General features: G+C 42.6%; 1 protein-coding gene across 2 annotated transcripts in view; it reads left to right on the forward strand.

Annotated features, from left to right (window-relative positions):
• The first annotated feature begins 349 nt into the window (after positions 1–349).
• PHACTR3 (phosphatase and actin regulator 3) overlaps positions 350–23324 on the forward strand; it is a 111756-nt gene continuing 88781 nt past the window's right edge. The window contains exon 1 of one of the 2 annotated variants that reach the window (XM_063349660.1): positions 350–927. In XM_063349660.1, coding sequence (XP_063205730.1) covers positions 819–927 — 109 coding nt within the window. In that variant the 5' untranslated portion in view covers positions 350–818. The remainder of the gene's footprint in view (positions 928–23324) is intronic. The other variant, XM_063349661.1, reaches the window with a different exon arrangement.

Raw genomic sequence — 23324 nt, forward strand, 5'->3', positions numbered from 1 at the left:
ACTCGTGACTCGGTCCGAGCCCCAGTGCCCGGTGTCCCCGGGGCACCTCCTTTGCCACCAGCCGACCCCGGCCCCGGCTCGCCGAGCTGCGGGGCGGACACCTCAACCCCCGGGACCCTCCTTCAGCCCCGGCGGAGGCGGAGCTGCCCCAGGGCCTGGGGTCCCGCCGCTCCCTCGCGCGGGGCGGGGCGGGGCGGGGCGGGGCGGGGCGGGGCGGGGCGGGGCGGGGCGGGGCGGGGCGGGGCGGGGCGGGGCGGGGCGGGGCGGGGCGGGGCGGGGCGGGGCGGGGCGCCACAGTCACGTGCTCCCGGGCGGGGCGGAGCACCACGTCCGCGCGCACCTGCGGCGGCCCCCGCCTTTGTGCGGTGCAGGTGCAGGGCCCGCCCTCGCCGTGACGTCAGGGGCCGCTCGCGGGGCAGGATGGGAGAATCCCGCCGCTCCCCGGCGGATGCGCTCGGCAGCGCGGCGGCTTGAGGCGGCTCCGGCAGCGACGCGCGGGGGGGGGCGGCCCGGGAGGGGGCGGCGGGGGGTCGGGCCGGCGGCCCGCGCCCCGGCTCTTCCCCACCCCGCAGGCAGCATGGCCCACCCCGCTGAGGCGCCCGCAGCCGCCCCCTGAGCGCCCGGCGCCGGCGGAGCGCCCCTCCGCAGCCTGCCCGCGGCTCCGGGGAAGATGCTGCCGCGGCTGGTCCTGCCCGGCTGACGCCCCCCTCGCCGCCGCCGCCGCCGCCGCCACCCTCGTCCCCATTGTCCCCCGTCTGCCCCCGGCTACATGAGCGCCTCCTCCGCCCCCCGCCTCTGAGCTTCCCGCCCTCCACCTCATGGCTGCATCGGAAGAAGGGACCGGCTGCTTTCTCCCGCGAGGCCGGTCGCAGAGTGACCCCAGCATCCTCACCGACCCCGCGGGCCCCGCCGCCGGCCAGCACCCAGGTACGGCCCCGCGCGGGCGCGCCGGGACCCCGACCCCCGTCCGCCGGGCGGGCGGCAGCGGGACCGCATTGTCCGCGCTCGGCGCTGGAGCCGTGCCGCGGCCGCGCTCCGACAGGCGGGGGGCGGGCGGGGGCTGCCCCGGCCCCGGGTCCCCGCTCCGGCCCGGCGGCGGTAGCGCGGCGGCGGGCGCTCGCAGCGAGCGCGTTTATGACTTCGGTGGGGCGGGGGGAAATCGGGGCTAATAAAGCAGGCTGTTTGCACGGTATCGCCATGGAGACAGGGGGAAGCAGAGTCGCAATTAAACGCTTTCTCCCCACGAGAAGGTAATTTTCATTTCATAGGGGGAAGCCTAATCTTCTCATGAAGTGTAGGCACAGAGGGTGGTGCTGGGGGGACGCGGCCGAATCGCTAGTGTATAAATAGAATATCGTGATGAGGTTATTTTCTTTCTTTAACAATGGCTAGTGATGTTTTCAGCTTAACTTCACTTGGAGGAATAATTCTAAGCATCTGTTGGTGGTGACTCAGTAATTTCAAATTGTCAGAATCTAAGCAATGATGACCCCTTTAGAAAAAAATAAAAAATAACGACATCACTTTGATGTGATGTGATTGCAAGGAAAGGCACAACAAGCTGTAAGCAAAGGCTAAGAGCCAGTTTCCTCCCAGTTTATCTGAATAGATGGTCATGCAAGAACTGGAAGGTTCCTTTATGAGAAAAGGAGTAATCAAAACAGCGTAGGACAATGAATGGGGTGTTGATCATCTCTGCCCATTACACTGAATTCCGACCCTAGAAATGGGTTTGGGTCAGGCGCTATCAGCCTGGAAGAGACAGTCTCTGAATGCAATTTTGGATTGAACTCCCGTTCCAGTCTTTTTCAGGTTACTGAGTAAATAAAATATTCCAGGCTCTTTACATACACCTGCTGTACTGCTTCCTTCTGAGCCAACAAGGATATTAATATTTGGAACTGTTTTAAGTTCTTCTATTTATTTGTCTTATCAAGCAATTCTGAGCACCTTGTTCTGGAGTGAAATACAAATTAAATTAAGGCAAACAGTAGATGATTTATCTCTGATGCCCAACTGCTGCGATACCCTAAGTGAAGGGAACAAAGGACTCTTCTAACATGAACTGCTCGACTCCCTCCCAAAGGGGCAATCTTGACTGAAAGAGGAATGTATGTTTCTGCCATTTCATCTCTGGAAGCAGAAGTGACTAATGAAAGGAAGGCATATGCAATCTCAATTTTAATTCCTCTATATTATTTTCTGCTAATTGATTATTTTGACCTTTGTGAAATATACAACAAAGAAAGTACACAACATGTCTGACATGTAGACAGATACAAACATTGTTATGCTTTTCCTAAGGAAAAAGAGCTATCAATACTAAGTAGCATTTTTCCTCCCTAATACAGACTTCATCGGATAAGACAGTGTCCCATTGCATGGCAGAAGCTATGCTGATACACAAGAAAGATTTCTTTTATGGTTTTGTGTTGTACATACAACATGGGGAGAGAAACAAAAGGTGATAAATACCTTAGGGTTTTTGTCCAGGTAGGTATAAACAGTTAGTAGTAGAGTTAGCATGCTTGGTAAGCTTTTCAGGTTTAAAATTTGTTTATCAAATAGCATTGAACATCTGTATGCTTCAAAATAATAATAAATGAACATAAATGACTTATTTAAATAATGTTTTACCCTACAGTGTTGTAAGTAATCGCTTGCTATGAGCAATCTCATACAATTGGCTACTAAAAAAACTGAAATACAATTTATACTATTGTAAGATTTATGAACGCTAAATGACATAATTGTAATTTATCTTATTTTGTTATTCTGGAAAATAATTTTATCATTATACTGCCAACATAGTCATCTACGGACTCATATAATGCCAACATAATCATTTTAATACCAACATAATCAGCTATGACTCTACGTCAAAAGAAAGCCGTAGGTGCACTAAATGGTACATAGGAAGTTTGTGTTTACGTCCCAACCCTGCTCACAGATAAACCATGGAGAGAAGTAAATTTGAAATGTAGGATTCTTTGTTAATTTAAAAACGAAATTAATTTTCATTGTCATTTAAGTCATGCATTTAAATTATACGGACAATTAAGATGAATAAAAGTAACAAAATATGGATATAACTGAAGGATCACTACAGAAGCATTCCTACTTTTATATGGCAGTTGAACGATACTGTGTTCCTACCGGAGATGCGCTCCTGCTTTGCAACATTTTCTTGAATGCGTGATGTGGTCAAGGGTTATTCTGCACCAATTCATTTGGCTGTCTCTACTGTAGGAAAGTATATCAAGGTAGAAGATGTGGTAATAGACGAAGCCAGCCTAAATTGTAAAGATGTTTCTGGTGTTCATTTGGGTTTGATTAAAGACATAATTTATATTCCTGTTCTTGACCTGTACAATTACAGTATTTTGTTTTGCAGCCCAGCTTTATACAGGAAATGTTGGTGACATAGTTGAGAAAGTCGTGGTGGCAGCATATAGCTTTTCGTGTATTTACCTAAGAAAATTCTCTGATGCAATGCTTCATTTTCCTTTCTCTCTTGACACGCCAGCTTAAGAGCGGCGTTGGCTGTACACAGCGTGGTTACCAGACTTGCAGGCTCTCTTGCACAAGTTCAGGATCTGCTCTCACTGGGCCATATAATCTCTTTTTAGCTGATCCTGAGTAACGTAAACATCAGACTGAAGGGACTCGGGATGAACAGACTGCAGATGGCAAGTGTTAGTTCACCTTCCTATTGCTTTCATTTGCAATTTTTTTGATGAACCAGGTCAAGTCTCAGAGGAGTTTCCCATGTGAGAACAAAGCTGAAGTTTGGTTTGGGGGTTTTTGTTTGTTTGGTTGTTTTGTTTGTTTGTTTGTTTTTTAACAGAGGGCTCCCTCTTCTTCCAGCAAGGGCACGGAATAACTAAGTAACTGGCTGGTTCAAATAGCCTCAGGTGTTGATTTTTGCAAGTTCTGGACACTGGCAATCCTGACTGATGCCAGCAGAAGCTGCAATTACTCCAAGCCTTGAAGAACCAGGGCTTCACGATAAAGCTTCTTATCTAGTGTGCTTTTCTTCACAAAGCATTCACTGTAGAAATGAAAAGCTATTTTATAACCCTGATTTACTAGAGCAGATGTAATCTTTGCAGGCTACAGTGAATTTTATCACATGTAAAAAACTTTAAAAATTAACACGTGCCACTATAATCTTATTAAATGTTCCTGTAGTAAATAAGATAAACAAGGTATTCGGTGAACTAGACTAGAGGCAGTTAATAGCTATTTATTTTAAAACAGAGATACAAATTCAGTGATTTAGATCCTTCACGTGCAACTTCAATTAAACAGCAGCTCCTCACAGCGATAATTAAGATGTCGCAGTCATGGTCTGAGAAGAAAATATGGAGTTCAGTTACCTGTGCAGGCTCTACTGACAAAGAGCTCATTTCCTCCAGCATTTAAATGGTGCATATAGTTCCTATGCCTAGTGTAGGGAATGCTGGAAATAGAATAAGAAAGATAAGAAGGAATGAATGTTTCTTTGTTTTAATTGAATAAATTATTTTCTCCTTTAAGACAAAATAATGCATTTCAGCCTGTGATTTAAGTGAACCGTTTTGTGGCCACCGAGCAGTATTTTATGAGAAGTGGTATAAAACAGTGAACACTGGACTTCCCTATTTCATTTAAGCACGCTGTCACACCGAGTGAGCGAGCCTTAAAAAGGAATGTGTCCTGAATTTGAGAAACATACATCAAGATACTTATACCTTGCTTAACTATAGGCTGTCTCTAGACTGTTCCGTCATTAAGAAAGTGAACTTCATTTTTCTCATTGTGCCATGGCTTAATGTCAGATTCACAGGAGAAGAATCACAATTAACACAATTTAATTTGGAAATCCTCATAGGAAAGAGTTCTGAAACCAGTAACATCCTTCCCTGCTGCCATTAAGATGGCTGTTCAAAGTCCCGTTGTTTTCACTGAGTTTGGGAGCAGGCCAGAATATCCAATTGTATCAGATTTTGTGTATAAAGTCACAATCTCTTGAATGTAGATCTGGGGTTAGCTCTGAACTGAAAAAACTCCTCTAGACAATATCACATCCTGCCATAACATCAAGGGGATTTTTTTGAGGCAGTTAAGAACGTTTAAAAATTTTAAAATACTAGTTAAATTCTAATTAAAAAATTAAAAGGTGATGGAACTTGATTTAGATGGCAAAAGATGGCACTCAAGGAAAGATAATGCAAAGAGGGATTTCGTTAGTTCCAGAGATCGTAGTTTTTTTCTTTCCCCTTCCTTGTTTGCCTCCTCCATCTTCCCAGGTGAGGATCAAGAGAGAAAGAGGAGTCTAAAGGGGGCAGGGATATGAAATTTAGAACAGATTTCACCATCACCACCTATTTGAGAGGCAGTTGCAGGAAACCAAAATATTGCTCTCATTATATCCTTCCAGCAGTCACAGGGCATAGAAAAGATTGACAATGTTATTTGATTTGTAGTCATAAAAGACAGGGCTCCACAGACTGAAGAAGCACACGCCATGTCAAAACTCGGTGTTACTTGAGGAGATACAGACAATCATGACAATGTGTGAAAATGTCACCCCCCCTCAACTTTGGGATAATCCATTTTAATTTGTATAAGTATACGTTGGTGCCGGCACGTTTTGCTCTCTATGCTGCTACTTTTCCTCCCTGGCACCATGCAATTAAAGAATGCTTTTTCAGGATTGGCGCTACCGAGTTCTTCAGTGGACCTTGCCAGTGGTCCACCATGTCCTCCTTCTCCTCCAGTGTAGCATCTGTACCAAGGCGAGGAGCTGGGGTACTGCAAGCAGTAGTGTTCCACGTCGCTAACAGCGTTATCAGCATTGTTTCTCAGCATTCTCATTGGAGACACTGATGAAGGGGCTTCTCAGCCTCTGCACTCTTTGGTGTGCTTCAACATCTGACAAGCTAAAGCTACTTCAGAATAGCTGTTCCAGAGATGTCCGACTATGTCACTGCCGGACACTAATTCCCTTTTTATTTCTATTGATACCATGTGTAATCAGCAGCACTGTGCACTGAATTAACTCAAGGAGAGAACAACTGCCTAAAACTTAAAGCTCCTTTGTCACTGTTTCTAGTTATCATAATTCATAAGTTTTGTAGCAGGACACATTCTTGTAAATATTCTTGTAGGATGCTAAAAGGAATGGAAGTGTTAGGCTTCTTTTACGTCGCCTGTGGGCTGAAGGATGAGCTGTAACCCAGCAGAGCCTCACAGGCAATGCAGGGACATCAGCCTTCTAAGTATTGCCTGGGGAAAGTCATAGCGCCATAAAGTGTCAAGTATAGAATACTCTATTCTGGGGCATTAGGGTTTTTTTTTCTTCTTTTTTAAAGCCGTAACCTAGCCTAAATAGGCTGTGCCACTCCCTTCATATGCCTACCATTGATTTCTCATAACTTTTTAGGGTTGCTAAAGATTTTAATTAACACTTGTTGCTCACATATTTGTTCCTTCAACAAGTTTGCTCAGCTTGAGTCTTGTGCATAGTGTTAGGGGGCTTGTCAGCAGTTGGCGAGCCATGCTTTTGCCCCTTAGCCGTCAGGACGCTACACTGGTAAACTGCATGATGTTGGAAGCTACTGGCAGGGGAGGTTTGAAAACTCAAAAGCGCATTAAAAGTAAAGTATAGTAGGTTTGGGCTGCAGATGTGTGTAAGGAGCAAAGGGAAAGCAAAGAGGGGTACAACTGGAGTGCACATAGATTGGTGCCAGCTTTCTGAATCTGCTCTAGTCATTTTTGCTGCAAATTATTCATTCCAGGCCCATAATTCAGAAAATCTTGTAACCGTGTGCTTAACTTAAAACATGTACTTAAGACACAAGGAAATCAATAGCAGCGTGATCACCAAGGAGAGGAAGAGATGCTGGTGATGCCCTGCCTGTCGGTTGCCTGGTGCTCTCATCCTTCTCCAGTCATTTAGATCACCACAACTTAAATCAGGCACTTGTAGGCTTATCTGTGACATCTTTAGTTGCTGCATACGTTTTCAAATTTGATACCAACACTTGAGCCAGGCCACCCATTATATGGGGCTTTTCACCAGAAAGATTTTGGTTTCCATTTCATTTTCCTCTACCAACAAGTCTGTTCTGTTAACAGAGTTTGTTTGCCCTGGATCATATTTCTTCTGAAACAAGAAGCGTACCAGGTCTCCTACATCTTTTCCCAACACTGTTATTTTATGACCAAAATTAAATAAGCTAGTCAGTGCTTTTGCTCCAGTTTATGACTTAACCCTATTTTTCATATACGTGAAGCTTTGTGATATTTTAAGTTCTCTCACTCAAAGTCCGAATGTTTCTGTTCTAACCCAACCAAAGGGCTGCCGGCAGAAATGTGCTCTTCCAGGTGTATTTAGTTCCTTGTGTGATACCATGGGGAGTATGCGCAGGCATACTCAGTAGAGACTAGAAACACGCAGGGTATTAATTTACATTCCAACTTAATAGCCCGTTTCCTTTTACAGTGAAATCCAGATTTCAGCCCTATAAGGCTCCCCAAAACATTGGTTGTGGGAAGTACAGTTAGTTTTTTATCACATAGGACCAGAAAAATCATTGCCATATTACCAAGTACTGCAACGTTAGTTATCCTTTAACAAACGGGCCATTGTGCTTTTGGGAAGGTCTTTTTCTTTCTCATCAAATCCCCAGTCCCTTGCTGGTCGGATCTAACTGGACCCCAAGTCCCTGTGATGCAGAGAAACTTCACCGGAAGCTCTGACGTCCCTTATTTTCCCTCCGTCCTGCAGTGATCTCTTCCAGCCCCAGCAGCCCTCTTCCCTGCTGGTGACATCCCAGCTGCGTGGCTGCTCTCCCCAGCGTTCTCCAGGAGGGAGGCAGATCTCCCCGGCTCTGGAGAGGAGGATGGGCTCGGTGCCCTGGGGCAGGCTGCAGAGCTGGGGCTCCCCGGCTGTAGGTGCTGCTGCCCGGGCCTCACTTCGTGCTGCAGACACCGGCGTCTGGGGCCATGCCGTGCTCTCCCTTTGTTGTGTGGTGCTCAACAGGCACGCGTGCACGCTTAACACCAATTGCTTTATGCTGCTTGCCCGGGAATTGTCCTTACTGAAACCAACTACTTAGTTTATTTTTTGGGATTCAAGAGAGAGCTTGGTGAAGTTATGTTGCAGCAGTTAAATGAGATCGGTTAATAAGTATGCTATTCATGTTAAGGGTTGTTTTTAGGCTTTTCCAAGGTTTGACTGCTTCCAGTGTTTGGAGACTTGTATTTATCCAAATATTAGAGCTCTGTAAATGAAATAGAGACCTTTAATGGGGGGAAAAAAGTGGTTTACAGTTCTCTTTTCTCCTAAATCCCAAGTTGGCAGGTAGTTTGAATGTTGCTGAAAAGATACTTAAACCATTTAAACCTCTTTATCCAAGAAGTGGAAATACTGATTATACGCAATCATAACCTAGTCTGGATTTATGAGAATGAAGTCATCGTATCAGAAATACCTGGTGTTGCTTTATGAACTTTTTTGCATCTGTAGTTACTTCTGCATCCTTGAGTAAGATCTGAGGGTCCTGTTTTCCTCCTAGGTTTACAATCGTCTTCTGAGCAGAAAGACTGGACAGATCTCAGTTTGCAGTGCAGAAGCCTGAGGGACCGTCCCACAGCGGGAATGTGCTGTCTGCTCCCACACCAGAGCCCCCGGGCCCTGCTGGGCTCATGCTCCAGGCACTTACTCTCAGTGCTCCCAGCAAAACCCGTGGGACACGTAAAGGAGTGGGTCTAAACTCGAGTATCAGAGTTAGAGTAGGTAGTTATCACGTCAGTGAAAAGCTTTTTCACTAGTTATCTGATTTAGCAGGTTCTGTTGTCCCTTGTTGAATCAGAATTAATTTATTGGTTCTAGAATGTCTTAAATATATCTCCCCTAGTTCCTGGCAATGCTTTCTCATGCGCCAGAAGGAACCTACTTATGTGCACACAAATTCTTTCATCGCCCTTAGGTTTGGTTGCAGCAACTATATTCTGGCATTAAAAGCAGCGGGGATGAACATGCAAACAATGCAGGATTGATTTTTTTAAATTTATTTTTATATTGGTATCTAAATAATGCATTTACATCTTACTGGAGAAATTTTTAGGCCTTAAGTGTATAACGATCAAAGCGAGCTGGATGAGTGAGAAAGGGCTTTTTCAGAGTCGCGGTATCTCATACATCACACAGAGTAGTATTACAGGTCTCTTGTATACTCCATACAAAGGGCATTTATGTTTCCCCTTCTTAACTCTTCAGATGTTTTCATGCATCATAAAAGAACTATCACAGATGACAAAAAAGATTCAGGCTCAGATTCTCCAAACACAGATGTCTCGTCTGAGAAAGACCTATGGGCTATATCTGAAATAATGCATGATTGTGCCAGTTGCTGTGCAGCATGGAAAGAAACTGTTCCCACTTTCAGTAGTTTGCAATCTAATTTGAAAAAGATAGAAAACAGTGGGAAAAAAAAAGTGTTTTGTATTTTAAATATGGGGAATCGAGCTGTAATTAATTGCCTTCTCTGAGTTTCTGTAGGAAGCCAGTGGCACACCTGGAAGTTGACTCTGCATTTCGTAACGTTCAGTCCCGTATCTGAACGGCAGGAATCGTACCCAGCAGCGCTACCGTTGAGATACGTGCTGCTTGTGTGGCCCGGTGGGCAGGGTCTGCTAGTCAACCACCATACAACAATATTTTGTGTGGTAAAGGAAATTGTTATCTTTGCAAGGTTAGAGAACTTTGATTGATTGACTTAAATGTAGCTGCAGTTTCTTGTTCTATGGCTTCCAGTGTTTGATATTACTAATAATGGAGAAAACAGTGTAGGCAAGTACATCTAGAAAATTTGGTGAATTAAGGAAAAAAAAATCGGAAACTGTGTTTTGCATAATGTTACACTGGGACAGTTTATTTAAAAACACAGATGAGTCTGGTCTCTCACTTTGAGATTTAGGACAAGAATTTGTGTTTGTTAAAGGTCTTCAGAGATTCAGTCTTTGTGCTGAATATTATTTCACCTAATAGGAAAAAAAATGGAAACCACGGGCTTTTTGATGAGAGATGGACACGGATTTCTGATTACCTTTTAGTACTTATCTGTCCTCTTTGCAATTTATTTACCTTCTAATGACCTTTTTTGATATGAAGTAGAGGTGGTTGGGAACTCAACAGAGAAAAGTTAAATCAGAAAATATTTATTTGTCCACGCTTTCCCACCCAGCTTTGGGCAGGTATAAGTGCACTAGTTTTAGTAGGAATAGAATTTAAAAAAAAAAGAAAAGGAAAAAGAGATGAGTAAACAAGCATCCCTCTCCTAAGCTAGGCAGAGTGGGCACTGGAACGGAATGGAAACGGTTCAGTCCAACGGCTCGTCTACGGAGTACTGAAACCCTGTCTTATCTTCCGTTCATGTCACAGGCTTCATTTTAAAGCTAAGGTAAACTCCAAATTTATTGTGTACATTAGGTGCAAGTACTTGGGCTTGATTTGCACACGTAGTGATTTGTGCACACAATTAGTTCCTTCTCTGTGCAAATAAGATAAACTCATACGTCCGTCAAATAATAAACAAACTCTGCACTTTAGCTAGGAATGAAGACGTTTTAAGATTAGTCAATCCGTTAAAGTTTGCACCACACTTTGAAAATGGAATGAGTTATATAATGCTTGGAGTCACGTAAACGTAACTGTTTATTTTAGCCAGCAGTAAAGTAACAGTATTAATCTTTCACAGTCTTTAGTTGTGGAACTGTGTTTCAAGACTGCCCAATTTGTGCTGAAATGAGCGGGCTACAGCATTTATTTATTTATTTATAACATTATGGCATTTTTTAACCAAATTTATGCCTTTGTATATTTAAAATTTAATACATAGAATTAATTAGCCTGGCATCTCTAAGCAGGTTGGATCTATAAATACGAAAGAGTAAGTAAAGGTAAATATGATACCTTCATTTTGGTTCTAAATGTAGCTGGAGTTTGTATACTAATACAACGGATTCTTTGTGCCCATTAAATCCCATGCTTTTGTTTGAAATTCAATTGATTTATGGTCTCATGTATATACAATTTATACACGCCCTAGAGAGCACATCATATAACTACTTGATGCAGGTTAACAGCTTCATGCTCGAGTCTGCATAAATATTTCAGAAAGATGATCTTAATCAAAGGCCATCTTAGCGTGCTCTCTGTAGTACAGTGATGTCCTGTAGTCACACATGGTTCGTGCATGCGGCCCTGTGATTACAACTAAAGAAAGCCACGTCCTTATGCATAAAGCACCTCGTGATTGGCGCACATAATAACGAGACAGTTCCTGTGTCAACTTCCTCACCCTCAAACTGTTCTTTTGCTGCATAACCAGCAACTGGCCATAGATCACTGCGTTACATCAAACCAGTGAAGCCTTCAGCCTTTTTTGAGGGCTGCTGCATCCCTCAGGCCACGCACTCTTCCCTATCCTTGCCCGTATTGATCTGTTGTGAATGCCTGTCATGCTGCATTCACTTGCTCACAGAAGTCTGCATCGCACCTCTTAACTCAACAGCCTGCACCAAGGTTTGGGTTTTTATCCTTATGAGAACACAAGAAACACTCTGCTGGGTCAGAACTGGGGTCCATCCGGTCTAGGACAGCGCTCTTGGCAGGGGCGGCAGAAGGGGAGTTTGGGGGGAGCGCACTTGCCTGGCCTTGAAGCTTGAGACAGGCTGGAAGCAAAGGAAGGGCTGGCTGAACACACGTGAGCACCACCAACCATTCAGGGTTGACCTTCTGACTTCAAATAACACACCCGAGTGCTGATGCATAGGGCAAGCTTGCTCAGCATCTAGAACCAGCCCTGCTTGCTTGGGGGAACTCAGACAAACCGTTAGTAGAAATCGGTCTCCAAGAGACTTTCTTGGCCCCTGCAAGTACTTTTTAATTCTCTTATTGTGAATGATATGAATTTGTGTGGAATATTTAGACAGCAAACATTCTCAACAAAAAGGCTAGCTACTACTCCACAGAAGAGTTGTCCACTCTTCCCTGTTTCCAGGTCTTGCCGTGTAAGAGATGCGATGCGATGGCTTTGCGTTTGTCTAAGCCAGAATACCTCAGCCTCCAGAGCTGAACTGCTTTCAGTTCTGATGATGGGTAGAGTTGGGGAAGATGACACTGAGTTCAGGACTGGAACCTGAAAGTTTCCCATGCAGTACCTAGTGTCACAACATTATTTCAGCAGGACTCGGGAACTGTGGTGAGGGAACTGAGGAAGGAGATAGTTAAAAGATTTCTTCTCATCCAGCACATAATGGCCGCTGCTGCACCCCCCAGGAGGGATCACTGAATGACTGTAAGCCTTGCAGGGACTTGTTCCCTGCATTTGACTGAGCGTGGCAGAGCGAGACAAGGTGGGCTGAGAACTTAAATCTTGACCATCCCAAATCGTTTCAGCAGCAGAGAGAAAATGACGGTACAAGTGAAAACCACTCACTTAACAGCGTGCCGGTCACCTCTAATGATGGCTCAGAGCAAGGGAGGATTTCACAAACTACTGCAGAAGAAGGGAGAAGAGTTGTAGCGGCTTTCATTGGCAGGCCTGGGAAATCTCAGTTGTTGAGCCTGTTGGACACGTTCGGGTCTGTTTGTCTGCCTTCTCGCCAGCCACCTGAATCCTCATCCCCCTTTGGGTAGCTCACAAGGGATGACAGCGTATGTAACACTGGCTTCATTGGGTTTCTCTGAAGTTTATGTTTTGCATATGGGACTTCTATAATTTTGTACGCTCTGCATTTATGATAGAAAAAAAATATTTTTTTTTTTTTTAAATTCTAGTTGCTATGCAGACTGGGTAGCAGCTTTCTGGGATTGTAGAGGTTTCAAGGAGAAAAGCATCCTATTTTCAGATACAGCAGTTCAGTTTAACTTCAGCTAAAAAGTTTCCTTCCCTAACAGTTGCTCATTTGACTTTGCTCTATGTTGCAATGCCTAGAAGCAGAGAATAAGTACCCATATTAGAATGCTAACTCTGCACAGAAAGCTCTAGAAAAAAGAAAATGGAGCTAGTCTTTCACTCATACAAATTCTCCACTAGTTCACCATGAGTTTTAAACGCCTAGTTTCTTATTTAACTCAAGAAAATTAATGGAAAAATCAGAACTGAAATAAACTACATCTACCACTTCAGTTTTCCCATATGAGATACTTAACTCTAGAGAACCTAGCAACCTGTAACACTTCCTCCTGCAAGTCAGGAACGTAAGGGAACGTACTGGCATCTGGGGATCCCCTACATTTAGGAACATAACAGAGATCCTGAAGAACATACTATTTTACTGTAAACTCCTGGTACTAATTCAGAATTGAATGGTGTGATACTAAAGAAATTACATGCTCGCTAAAACCATGACTCTGCCAGATCTAGAATAGGAGCAAATATCAGCCATTTCCTGAGGCTATTTTACTTGAACCCTCACAGCAGTGGTTAACTTAACAGATGACATGATTGGATGTGTATTTTCTTAAGGCAAACATAGGGTACGTGAACAGCAGCTGTCAAGATAGATAGCAAATAGACTTCTTCGTGTTACGGTGTACATTTTCTGCTGTAATTCAACCAGAAGAATAAACTGAAAAGAAGCTGGTAAAAGAGATCATTTTTAACAAGTAAAACTACAAAGAAGCATCCTTCAAAAATCTGGAATATCGTGCATGAATCAAAACATTTTAAGAGGGTGCCCTTGCTCGTAATAGAAATGTATCCTGTACCTCTCTCCTTTAGGCCAAGAATGTCTCTTTGAAGACTGGCATTCCTCCTCTCTCACTGAGCTGGTGCTTTCCTACAGGCTCTTGTTCTCTTGTGAAAGAGTAGAGCTTGTTGCAACTTTTTTTCTTCCCTTTTCAGGCTGTTTTCTCTACAGTTTTTTCTCTCTTCTGCCATCTAGTCCGAGTTCATTCTGTTAGCTAGCACTTTTCTTCTGCCTTAGCTAATGCCCCCTGCTCCAGATGCCTTTCTCCCAAATGATTCTTCTGGAGACAGAATGGGTGTTACTACTGTATCAACAGAGAAGCCAGCAAAGCCTGCTTTCCTATAGTTTCAGCAGTTTCAGTCCTCGATTTGATCTCAAACTGTCAACAATCTCATTTATGACTTATGACTTCAGATTGGATCCTCTATTGTCTAACGAAGCGTCAGTCTGACTGAAAGCTCTTCCCTTAGGGTACGAGAGCATCCCTCCTGTGTGGACGCTTTGGTGCGCAAGCAAAACTGACCTCACGCAGAGCCTCTTCCTGCAGGTAATACTCAACAGGGTCGCTGGTCACGAACTACATCCTTTGATGAAAATTGCCAGTAAGCTCCAAAGTTCTTGTGGGCGGCAAGAGACGAAAAGTGATTAAATAACCCTTGTTTCTGAAAGAAGAACCTGGGAGCAAAAAATAGAAGCAGCCGCTTTCAGTAACTTGCTGTTCCATTTATATTTTTCTCACTCTTGCTCTCATAACCCTACTTCTAGGACGTGTTTATTCCAACACATCAAAGTTCTCCAGTTCTACCAGCCAGTTCTACCAACCTCTTCAAAACAGCCTGCACTATGACCTGGGGCATTACTCATCCATCGTACTCGGGAGATGACGTTTTATATAACCAGCTCTCCTGTCTTGCACCCGCGGAAGGTTCATTCCACTTCCCATCCTGGAATTTAATATTTCTCTATTCCTCTGTTTCTTTGCCTGTTGAGCATTTTAGACATGTTTTGCAGTAACTTATTAAAAAACCCAACAACAACAAAAAGCCCAACAACACCCCCCTCCCGCTCAACCCAAACAAAAAGCACACTGCCAAGAGCTTTTGCATTTTGAGGTCACGGGTTGTTTGGCTGCTCTAACAAAGTGATTTTAAAAGACTTAAGTGACTGAATACACTCTTAGCAGCTTAGACATCATGCAAATAACAGCCAAGAAATACAAATACACCCTAAATTTCTGAATAGGTATGTATGGGATGATGTTTTCACTCTATCCAAAGGACAGATCGCTCAGAAGTAGTATACACCTTTATTTTTTTTTTTCTTTTTTATCTCATCCTATTTAAAGAAATGGAAGGCTACTTCTGGTGGGTTTAATTAATTAGTTTTTAATTCAGATTCCCCTCCCACCCTCCCTCAAGAAATTCCCCTGCAATGTGCCATCACAGCATTGCGGAAATCTTTTTTAGACCTTGGTAGCTGATGTAAAGTGGTCTGAGGGGAAAAACTATTTTTGAACAGATTAATTTAAATATATGTATCCAAGTAGAAAAAAAGTGGAAGTAGATACCTAGGTCTTCAAAATTTCATTTGAAGTAGTTTCTTGAAGAAAGAGGAGAACCTCAGGTATTCCATCATGTCTTTTCAGAAATACTAATTTTTAAACACCAGAGAACTTTTTTTTCCCTGCTTTATGTTAATGGTCTGATTTGTAGCCTGATAGTGTCTGTTAAGATGAAATCCTACAGACTTATAAATATCTTTTCTGACAGAAAGAGACAAGTCTAAGCATATCACAGCCAACGGGAGTGCATGCAGTTTAGGGATTTTGTTGTTGTTACAGATCATAATATTCTCATAATACAAGAGTGATTACGGAAATATGGCATAGTCTTATTTTGCCTGACATGGTGAAGAAAGAAAGACTTAAAGGATTAGTCTTGGTAACATAGCTGTTCCTTTGCAATGTATTGTGATATAATAGAAAATAATGCGGTGCATATCCTGAACATGAAAGAGAGCCTCTGGTCAGAATCTCGTTAATGCCAGAAATGATTTAAAGCTAGCTAACAGTCCCGGTTTTCTGTCCCAGAAATGACAACACAAGATGTGACACCTCTTATTCTAATGCTACATAGGAGCTTATCACGCATATGATTCAGATATCATTCAACACCACTAATTCTTCGAGATTCACTTCTCTTCATTGTTAGAAACGTGAGGACAGCACAAGAAAGCAGGATTATGTTTTAGACAGAAGCTGCTACTTCGACAGGGTTGAAACTATCTAACTACTTTCCTACTTTCTTTTCCAACGTCTGTTGAGAGGGATGGGCTAAGGAGACAAAGTGAACTGGTTTTCACTCAAGTAAGCTAAGCACCTAATTTACACATTCATTGGACACAAAGCTTCACTGCTGTGCTAACAAATCACCATAATGAAGCGTTTGCACACCCACACGCATTTATACACATGCTATTGCTCATCTTGCACCTGCAATGATGGTGAATAGATGTGTAATTGCATATATAAGTTGTTGAAAGAACAGCTACTAGGCAAGGTCTATATAGCTATAGTAAACGGCTGCTTTTTTTTTCTCCATGTGCTGTGGTTGGCAACTTTTTTGAAGCTGTTTTACCACAGAAAATCCTGCTCTTCCATTATACGACTCTCTAAGAGACTTTTCCAAGTCTCTCAAAAAGACTTTTCCAAGGAGGCTGTATCGGCTCAACAGGTGTTGGTGTTGAGTCATGGAAATGTTGGGTAACTGCTGCTGGGCTGGTGTCTGCTGCAGTCAGAGCTGTGTCTCCCGGCTCCCGAGGCTGAGAAGGGCAAGTGCTACAGGGCCGAAGTTCAAGGCTGCTCGGATCTTACAGCTAAAGGAAGTTGTGTAAAAGAGGTCAAAAACTGGTACTAGAAGATTCCCCCGAGACTAACAAATACTACATGCTCAATTCTGCAAAAATGGTCTTGTATGTATTGTTTAATGGCAGTACTGTATTTCCAGGCTTACAGCTTCCAAGTCAGATCTTACTGTCACTTGGTACCAGAAATCAGTAACGCCATCTTCAGAGGGGCCGCTAAACCGCTGAACTCGTACCACTTCATTACACATCCACGTCATGTTCCAAACTTTAAAATCATCACTGTTGTGAAATTTTTAATTATACCTTCTCAAAATCAATTTTCTGTTCCCTCAGTTTTCCTGTAACGTACATCTGGGCACAAACCAAAACCATTGGTAACTCGGATGTTTTGTATCCTCCAGAAACAGGACTGAGATTCCTTTGTAGGCATTTTACCATTGCCCCAAGTCGACTGACCCCGTGCTCCTGCTCTCATCTTGTCATTTGGGTAGCTTTCTGAAGGTACGACTTCAAAGCAACTGTTCCAAAATAGCATGTCTGGAGTGGTTTTAAGTAGCTGCTTTATTTCATTGTTGTTCTGCTCAAAACACACTCAGCATTCTGAGATGTGTAGGCTTCATCTATGCCACTGCCAAGTCTACTTGAGGTAACAACCTTGTTATTTGGGATTATTTCTCATGACAGATGGGTTTTTTACAGCAATTGTTTCCCAAAGATGTACATAGTATCATTTCGATAAATCCTCGGCAGCTTTGGGATCACAAGTATTGCAGTGTATTTGTTTAGTCTTACCCATTGTTTGCAATTCAGCAAATTCAAAGTGGCTCCAATTTCAGATTCCAATCATAGTGATATTTGAATAGTAATTATATTCTTCTTTTTAGAGTTTTGTCTGAAATTTAACAGTTCTAACTATATGCTTGTAATGGGCATTTCATGTCTCTTGATACCAGTGTCCGTGAGTTTGTTTGGCTGAGGATGACGGGACTCACGATTGCACATCTAAACCACTGCGTCACTGCAAAACTATTTTCACTATTTAAATGCACGGACACTAAACTGTGATTCTCTCTCAGGTCTTGTGCTATCATATAAACCATATCTGTTGAAAATTGATTTGATATGCATAATCACTGTTTAATTGTAGTATCTCCTGAGAAGGCTATTTTATATAAGTGAAAATAATAGCGTAGGACAAGAATATGGTTTTCTCTAATAAGCAAGCTATTCTGATTACCCAGTCCTAATAGCGTAATTGCATTCTGTGTGGTCTCTCCTCAGCAATAGCTCTGGAATTACAGTCTGCATGTGGTCCGGGTCCTGATGGGAAAGGAAGGGGTTTGGGCTTGGGGTTTTGTTGCTGTTGATGTTGTTGCCTGAGTCTGAATTTTAAAAGCTTGTAGCTAGATTTCTCTGCATTGCAGCTATGATCAAGCTCTTGGATAAGCTCTTGGATAAGGGAGCGTAGCCATCAGGTTTTATTAATATTTCAGTTTTTACCATGGTTGCTGAAAAAATAATAATTGCAGCCTTTATTGGTGGGGGGAGGTGGGAAAAAGAGAGGTAAGAAGGGGATGGGAGCTGTCATTTGCTTAACTCTACATTTTGGTGTGTTTTCCTGTTAACATATTAGGTGAAAAGCACAACTCAAAAGGTAGCCTGGATTTCCCACATTTCCTTTCTCCATGGCTCACGTCACTATACGTCCGTCGAGCCTGCAGGCACATCCTCAAACGAGCTCTGAGTGAGCTTTGGAGAGGCCGACTTAGAGCATCAACACCAACTTTGGCCCCAGCATCCATATATAAGAGGTTGCGCAAACTTCAGCTGTATTTAGGACTGAATTTCAGCTGATGAAGTACTACTATAAGAGCTGTTTCTCTAAAACAATTTAGAATGCAGAGCCAAGGATGAAGCCATTTGGCCATTGTAAGAGATGAGACCAAAGCTTTTAGATTCAAGAGGACTCAACTGTGGAACAGCCTTGTAGAAGTGCTTTGGCAAATCTAGTCTGATAGTCCTTAAGAAATATTTCATAACCAGCCTCATTTTTTTCCACCAAAAATTACATTTACACTTGTAACACCCATTCTATTTCCAGAATATTCTTATCCCCCCGTCCCTGAAAAAGACTAACCAATCCTAACCACAGTTTGGCCCCTCAAAAAAGAGAAGAGCCAGACAATTATGTCTATAAGAAACTAAGTTATCGCTAATGGTTTTATGCAGAAAGCGCTCAAATACTCGGATCACAGATAGCATGAAAAACGTATATAACAGCCCTAACAGAACACCCAGGGTTTGAAGGGGCCCAAGTAACCCATCCTGGTGATGTGACTAAGCCCGGATGGGAAGGACTGGAAGGCCAATTTCACTGCTATCGCATGTGGAATACTTGTTCTCTAAACAACAGAACCTCAGTTCTGGGAATACTGCAGTCACTTCAGAAAAAATATAGTTTGCAATTTGTTAGTTCATGATATGCACTTTGTTTACTATACAATAAGGGATTTAATGAAATGGCTTGGGGACTGAAACAGAATTTTTCAGCTATTCGTAATTTTGTAACTGATTTTACCATTCACTTAGAATTGTGATGCAGAGCAAGTAATTGCACATGTTAATGGCAATTACAATAACTAACAGGCATAATTAAGTGGTTTGCATATGCACTTATGGGATTTTTGTGCATACAAATGATTTGTATATTTTGGCATCTGATTTTAGAAATTTTTGTCATTGTATGTAAAAGAACTCTGTTTTATATGTTGTTGCCATGCCTATTTCACTTTACACAATATATTATTCTAAATGTTCAAAGCATTTAAGCACACAATTACCACTGATACAGATTTCAACCAAATGATTGTAATCGACTGCTTAACCAGATTGGGTGAATAATGCTCTTTTTTAATCAAAGACTGATTCTTATGTGTTTGTCTAGTTGTCTGGTAGATCAAGGACTGTCTTATTTACTAGAAATACACACATTTTAGAAATGTGGTTTTGTAACTGAACTTTGAAAAATCCCCTTACGTGTCTTTGGGGCCTTTTCTGAGAATATACCTGTAGAAGAACCTACTTACTAAAGAGTTGATAGCACAGAGGCCAGAATTTGCCAGACTGCTTTTCTTTGGTTTCATTACTTCAATGTTCCTTTTTTATCTTAAATTTTTTTAAGACTGAATAAGTCACGCTACTAAATGATTACCCTGTCCTTGCTCTTTAAGTTCTGTTTTCAGTTTCTCAACAGTCACTTTATTTAATCTTGTCCCAGTGGTTTTAAATGTGGCAAGCACTCTGATTCTGAATTGGGAAAGATGGGTTATTGTGCGCGTGCTAAGAGAGGGAGTGCTTATTCTGGAGCTACATATCTCTAGGGTGTGATCGTCTCAGAAGCAGACCAAAACGAAGTCTTCTCATTCCCATTTAGAAAGGCCACATTTGAGTTTGAGTGGCACCCAGGTGTCTGAATGAACCAGAGACACAGGAGCTGTCATTAAGCTTATCCACTTTCACTTACTCCTGGTGTCTCCACACCTAAGACGTGCCAGCTCCTTTCCGGAGTAGGCCGGGTGGTGTGCTCCAGGAGCCCACAGCTGATGTGACTGTTTGTTTGGTAGGGTAAGGATTTTTCTCTTTATATCTTCACTTTTGGAAAATTCTGCTGAGATCAGCCTTGAGGTATCTATCTGCATAACCCATTTCACCATGAAATGGACAAAAAGAAATGGGAAAGAATCCCCTAAACTCAGAGAACCAGCTTACATAGGAGGACAGTCCAGAAAGTTTTAGCTGCACCAGTTGTATGGTTTGGCGGTTTTATAACGCAGCCAGACTTTTTTCAGGGAGCAGAATGACTCACTGCAGAAGAGACAGAGCTAATGATGCTTGAAGAGTTCTAATGATGCCTTTTGTGTACAAACAAAGTACAAATCCATTATATTCTGCTTTCATTTTATTAATTAGTCATTCATTACCCAATGCACTATCAATTAAGCCTCTCTGAAGACATTCTGAGTATCCTCCTGTTCCTTTTATTCATAATAAATACATCAGTCTCTGATTAAATGCCTGAATCGTTAGAACAGGTTTAGAGGATACACCACAGTCTCCTTCTTTACAGTACGGACAGACCCACCGCGTGCACCCTCAGTGGGCCCATCCAAAGCCAGAATAGTTATGGCTCAACCTGAAACTAGTCTGCAGGAGTGTCTCAATATGCGTTTGTCTCAGAACACACTGAGTCAGCCTGTGCTGGAATGAAGCACGTAGTAAAACCCAGTATAGATCCATGTTTATTAAAATCACAAATTCTTACTTCAGAGCATTTGCAAATAGATAAAGTATTTAAATTCTCACAAGCAACGTACCAAATGGTCACGTTAGTCTGAGAACACACTCAAATGGTTTGGTCTATTCTAATTTGGCTAATTTCTCCTAGAAGTTATAGTGGTCTCTCCCATTTAACAAAATTGGGCAGCATCTGTACAAAGCAAGGTTTGAATAACCAAGCATATGTTTTGCACGCATGCAAATAAACTTAATTAAGATCTGCTCTCAGTCATAGAGTGAGCTGACATAAGGTGTTGGACTAGAACTGAGCAATGCCACTTGTATTTGCCTGCTGAACTCATACAATACACGTTTTGAACACTGCAGAAATAATCTAGCAGGAACGAGTAGATGATAGCGCCAGGAAAACCGAAATACAATCAAAGGGAATATGCAGATAGAAAGTAAGAAGGTGCAAATATATTACTCATCGGGAATTATTTGCTCAGCTATAATGGATATCATTGCATCTAACTGAAACAGTAATGTCTGTAAAACCAAATTTAGGTCACTCTGTAACCTTAATTAGTAACAACTAATCTTCCTAAATTTATCACTTCTCAACCAGTCAAAACCCCCAGAACTTTGCCTCCAGTTCCCCAGATGACCTGTAATAACTTTCAGATTGCATTTTATTTAACCGATTCTGACTTGAAACATGAACAAGTTCTATCCTTCTCAAAAAATACAGCAATAGCTAAAAATGAGAAATAGAGAGGAAGTCCTCCTTCTTTTTATAGTCACAGTTTGAATTTCATGCATGGCAGTAGCTCTAAGGCATTGAAGCTATTAGATCATTTTTAGTTCTACCTATTATGTGAGCTGTTTTAGAAGAGAGAAAAACCTACTCAAATATATTTAAAGATAAAAGCAAAACATGAAACAGAGCATTTTGAATGTATGCCAGCGTCTGCATCAATGACATTTATGAGCCAACTGCATTCTAAAACAATCGCAGAGAGCCTGAATTCACAGCCTCAACCGTTACAGCAAAACCTGCCAGAGCGAACGTATGCACTTGTTTAATCTCCGTGGTAGTAGTGAAAGCTGGCAATCACACATCCCGGCCACAGTGCTTCATTTTGTCATTGGTTTGCACCAGTTTTTTCCAGTCACAACAGCAAAGGGTGGGTTTATACTCAAACGGGGGAAAGTTGCTGTAAGGGGAAGCCACTGAGGTACCTGCAGTGTGACTGGGACCAAACCCAGTCCCAGTGACTGGGATCGCCACCCGCGATCCCCAGTGGGCTGGATTTTCAGCAGGCGGCCAATGGCTGTCTGCAGTGGAATCGGGCGAGTTAACTCAAGCTGAGGAACTGGTGTGTTCTCTTTTCTTATCTTTCACTTTCTCCCACCTACACCCCCGTTATCTTTCAAATGTTCTAATTGCTTCTGCTGGGCAGAGGAGGAGCAGAGAAGCAAGGTAGCTTCTTGTCAAAGTGCCTTATTCTCTGTTTCAGTGGAGATGAGAGGCCTAGGTACCTACACATTTAGGAAGGCAATCTTGAATTGCTGTTGAAGAACCAGCCTGGAAAAGTCATCCAAATATGTATAATGGAACATAAACTGAACGGGGTGCATAAACCCCTCTAGTCTGTTGCCTTTGCAGAGGGCCATTAATTCTTAGAACAGCGTCATGAGTGTTGTGTCCGCACCCGCGTTTGCAGCACTGCAACGCCTGTGGCGCTTCCTCTGGAGTCAGTTACTAGTTGTTAGTCCAACAGCTCCTGAGCAGTGGGGAATACCCACGTCAAATGACAAAGTTGTCTAGCTGCTTGTTTTCTTCCCATGCACTGGAGGCCAATGTTTACCTAACAAAGAGGTAAAGAGACAGCCTGTTTTGTTTTTTTAAGTCTCTAGCAGTATTTGAACCAGTTGTTCACCTTTTTGTATTGTGTTTGTGCTTCCGTTTGTTTCAAAAGGATTTATGCTTAGTGCTTCGCAATGTTTCAAACACAGTGTATAAGAGGAATGTGGAATTCAGACTCTGGAAACCACTCCTGCACAGAGTCCTCTGAAACTCAATGGGGGATGGTCTTAGAAATAACCACTGCATCTTAGCATTCTACTAGAAGGACTGTTTGTGATGCAATATGCTATTTAATTTTTTCTTCTGCTTTCATAACCTGTGGGTATATGGGTTGTACATATTTTCTATACACTGACTACTATTTTTAGCCAAAGGTATTTTTGCTTCAAGAAGCTCCCATAGCATTCTGATTGGCCTTTTCCTCCGATCTGTTACAACCTCTGGGTTGACTTAGCACACTACTGACGTCTTCCTGAGATACTTCCTTTACCTAAGTCACCCATTTGTGAAACAAGAAATTGAAATGTACAGGGACTGCAGGGAAGATCAAAAGAATCCATATCTTAAA

Source organism: Chroicocephalus ridibundus, chromosome 12 (assembly GCF_963924245.1).
Source record: "Chroicocephalus ridibundus chromosome 12, bChrRid1.1, whole genome shotgun sequence".
NCBI classification, from domain to species: Eukaryota; Metazoa; Chordata; class Aves; order Charadriiformes; family Laridae; genus Chroicocephalus; species Chroicocephalus ridibundus.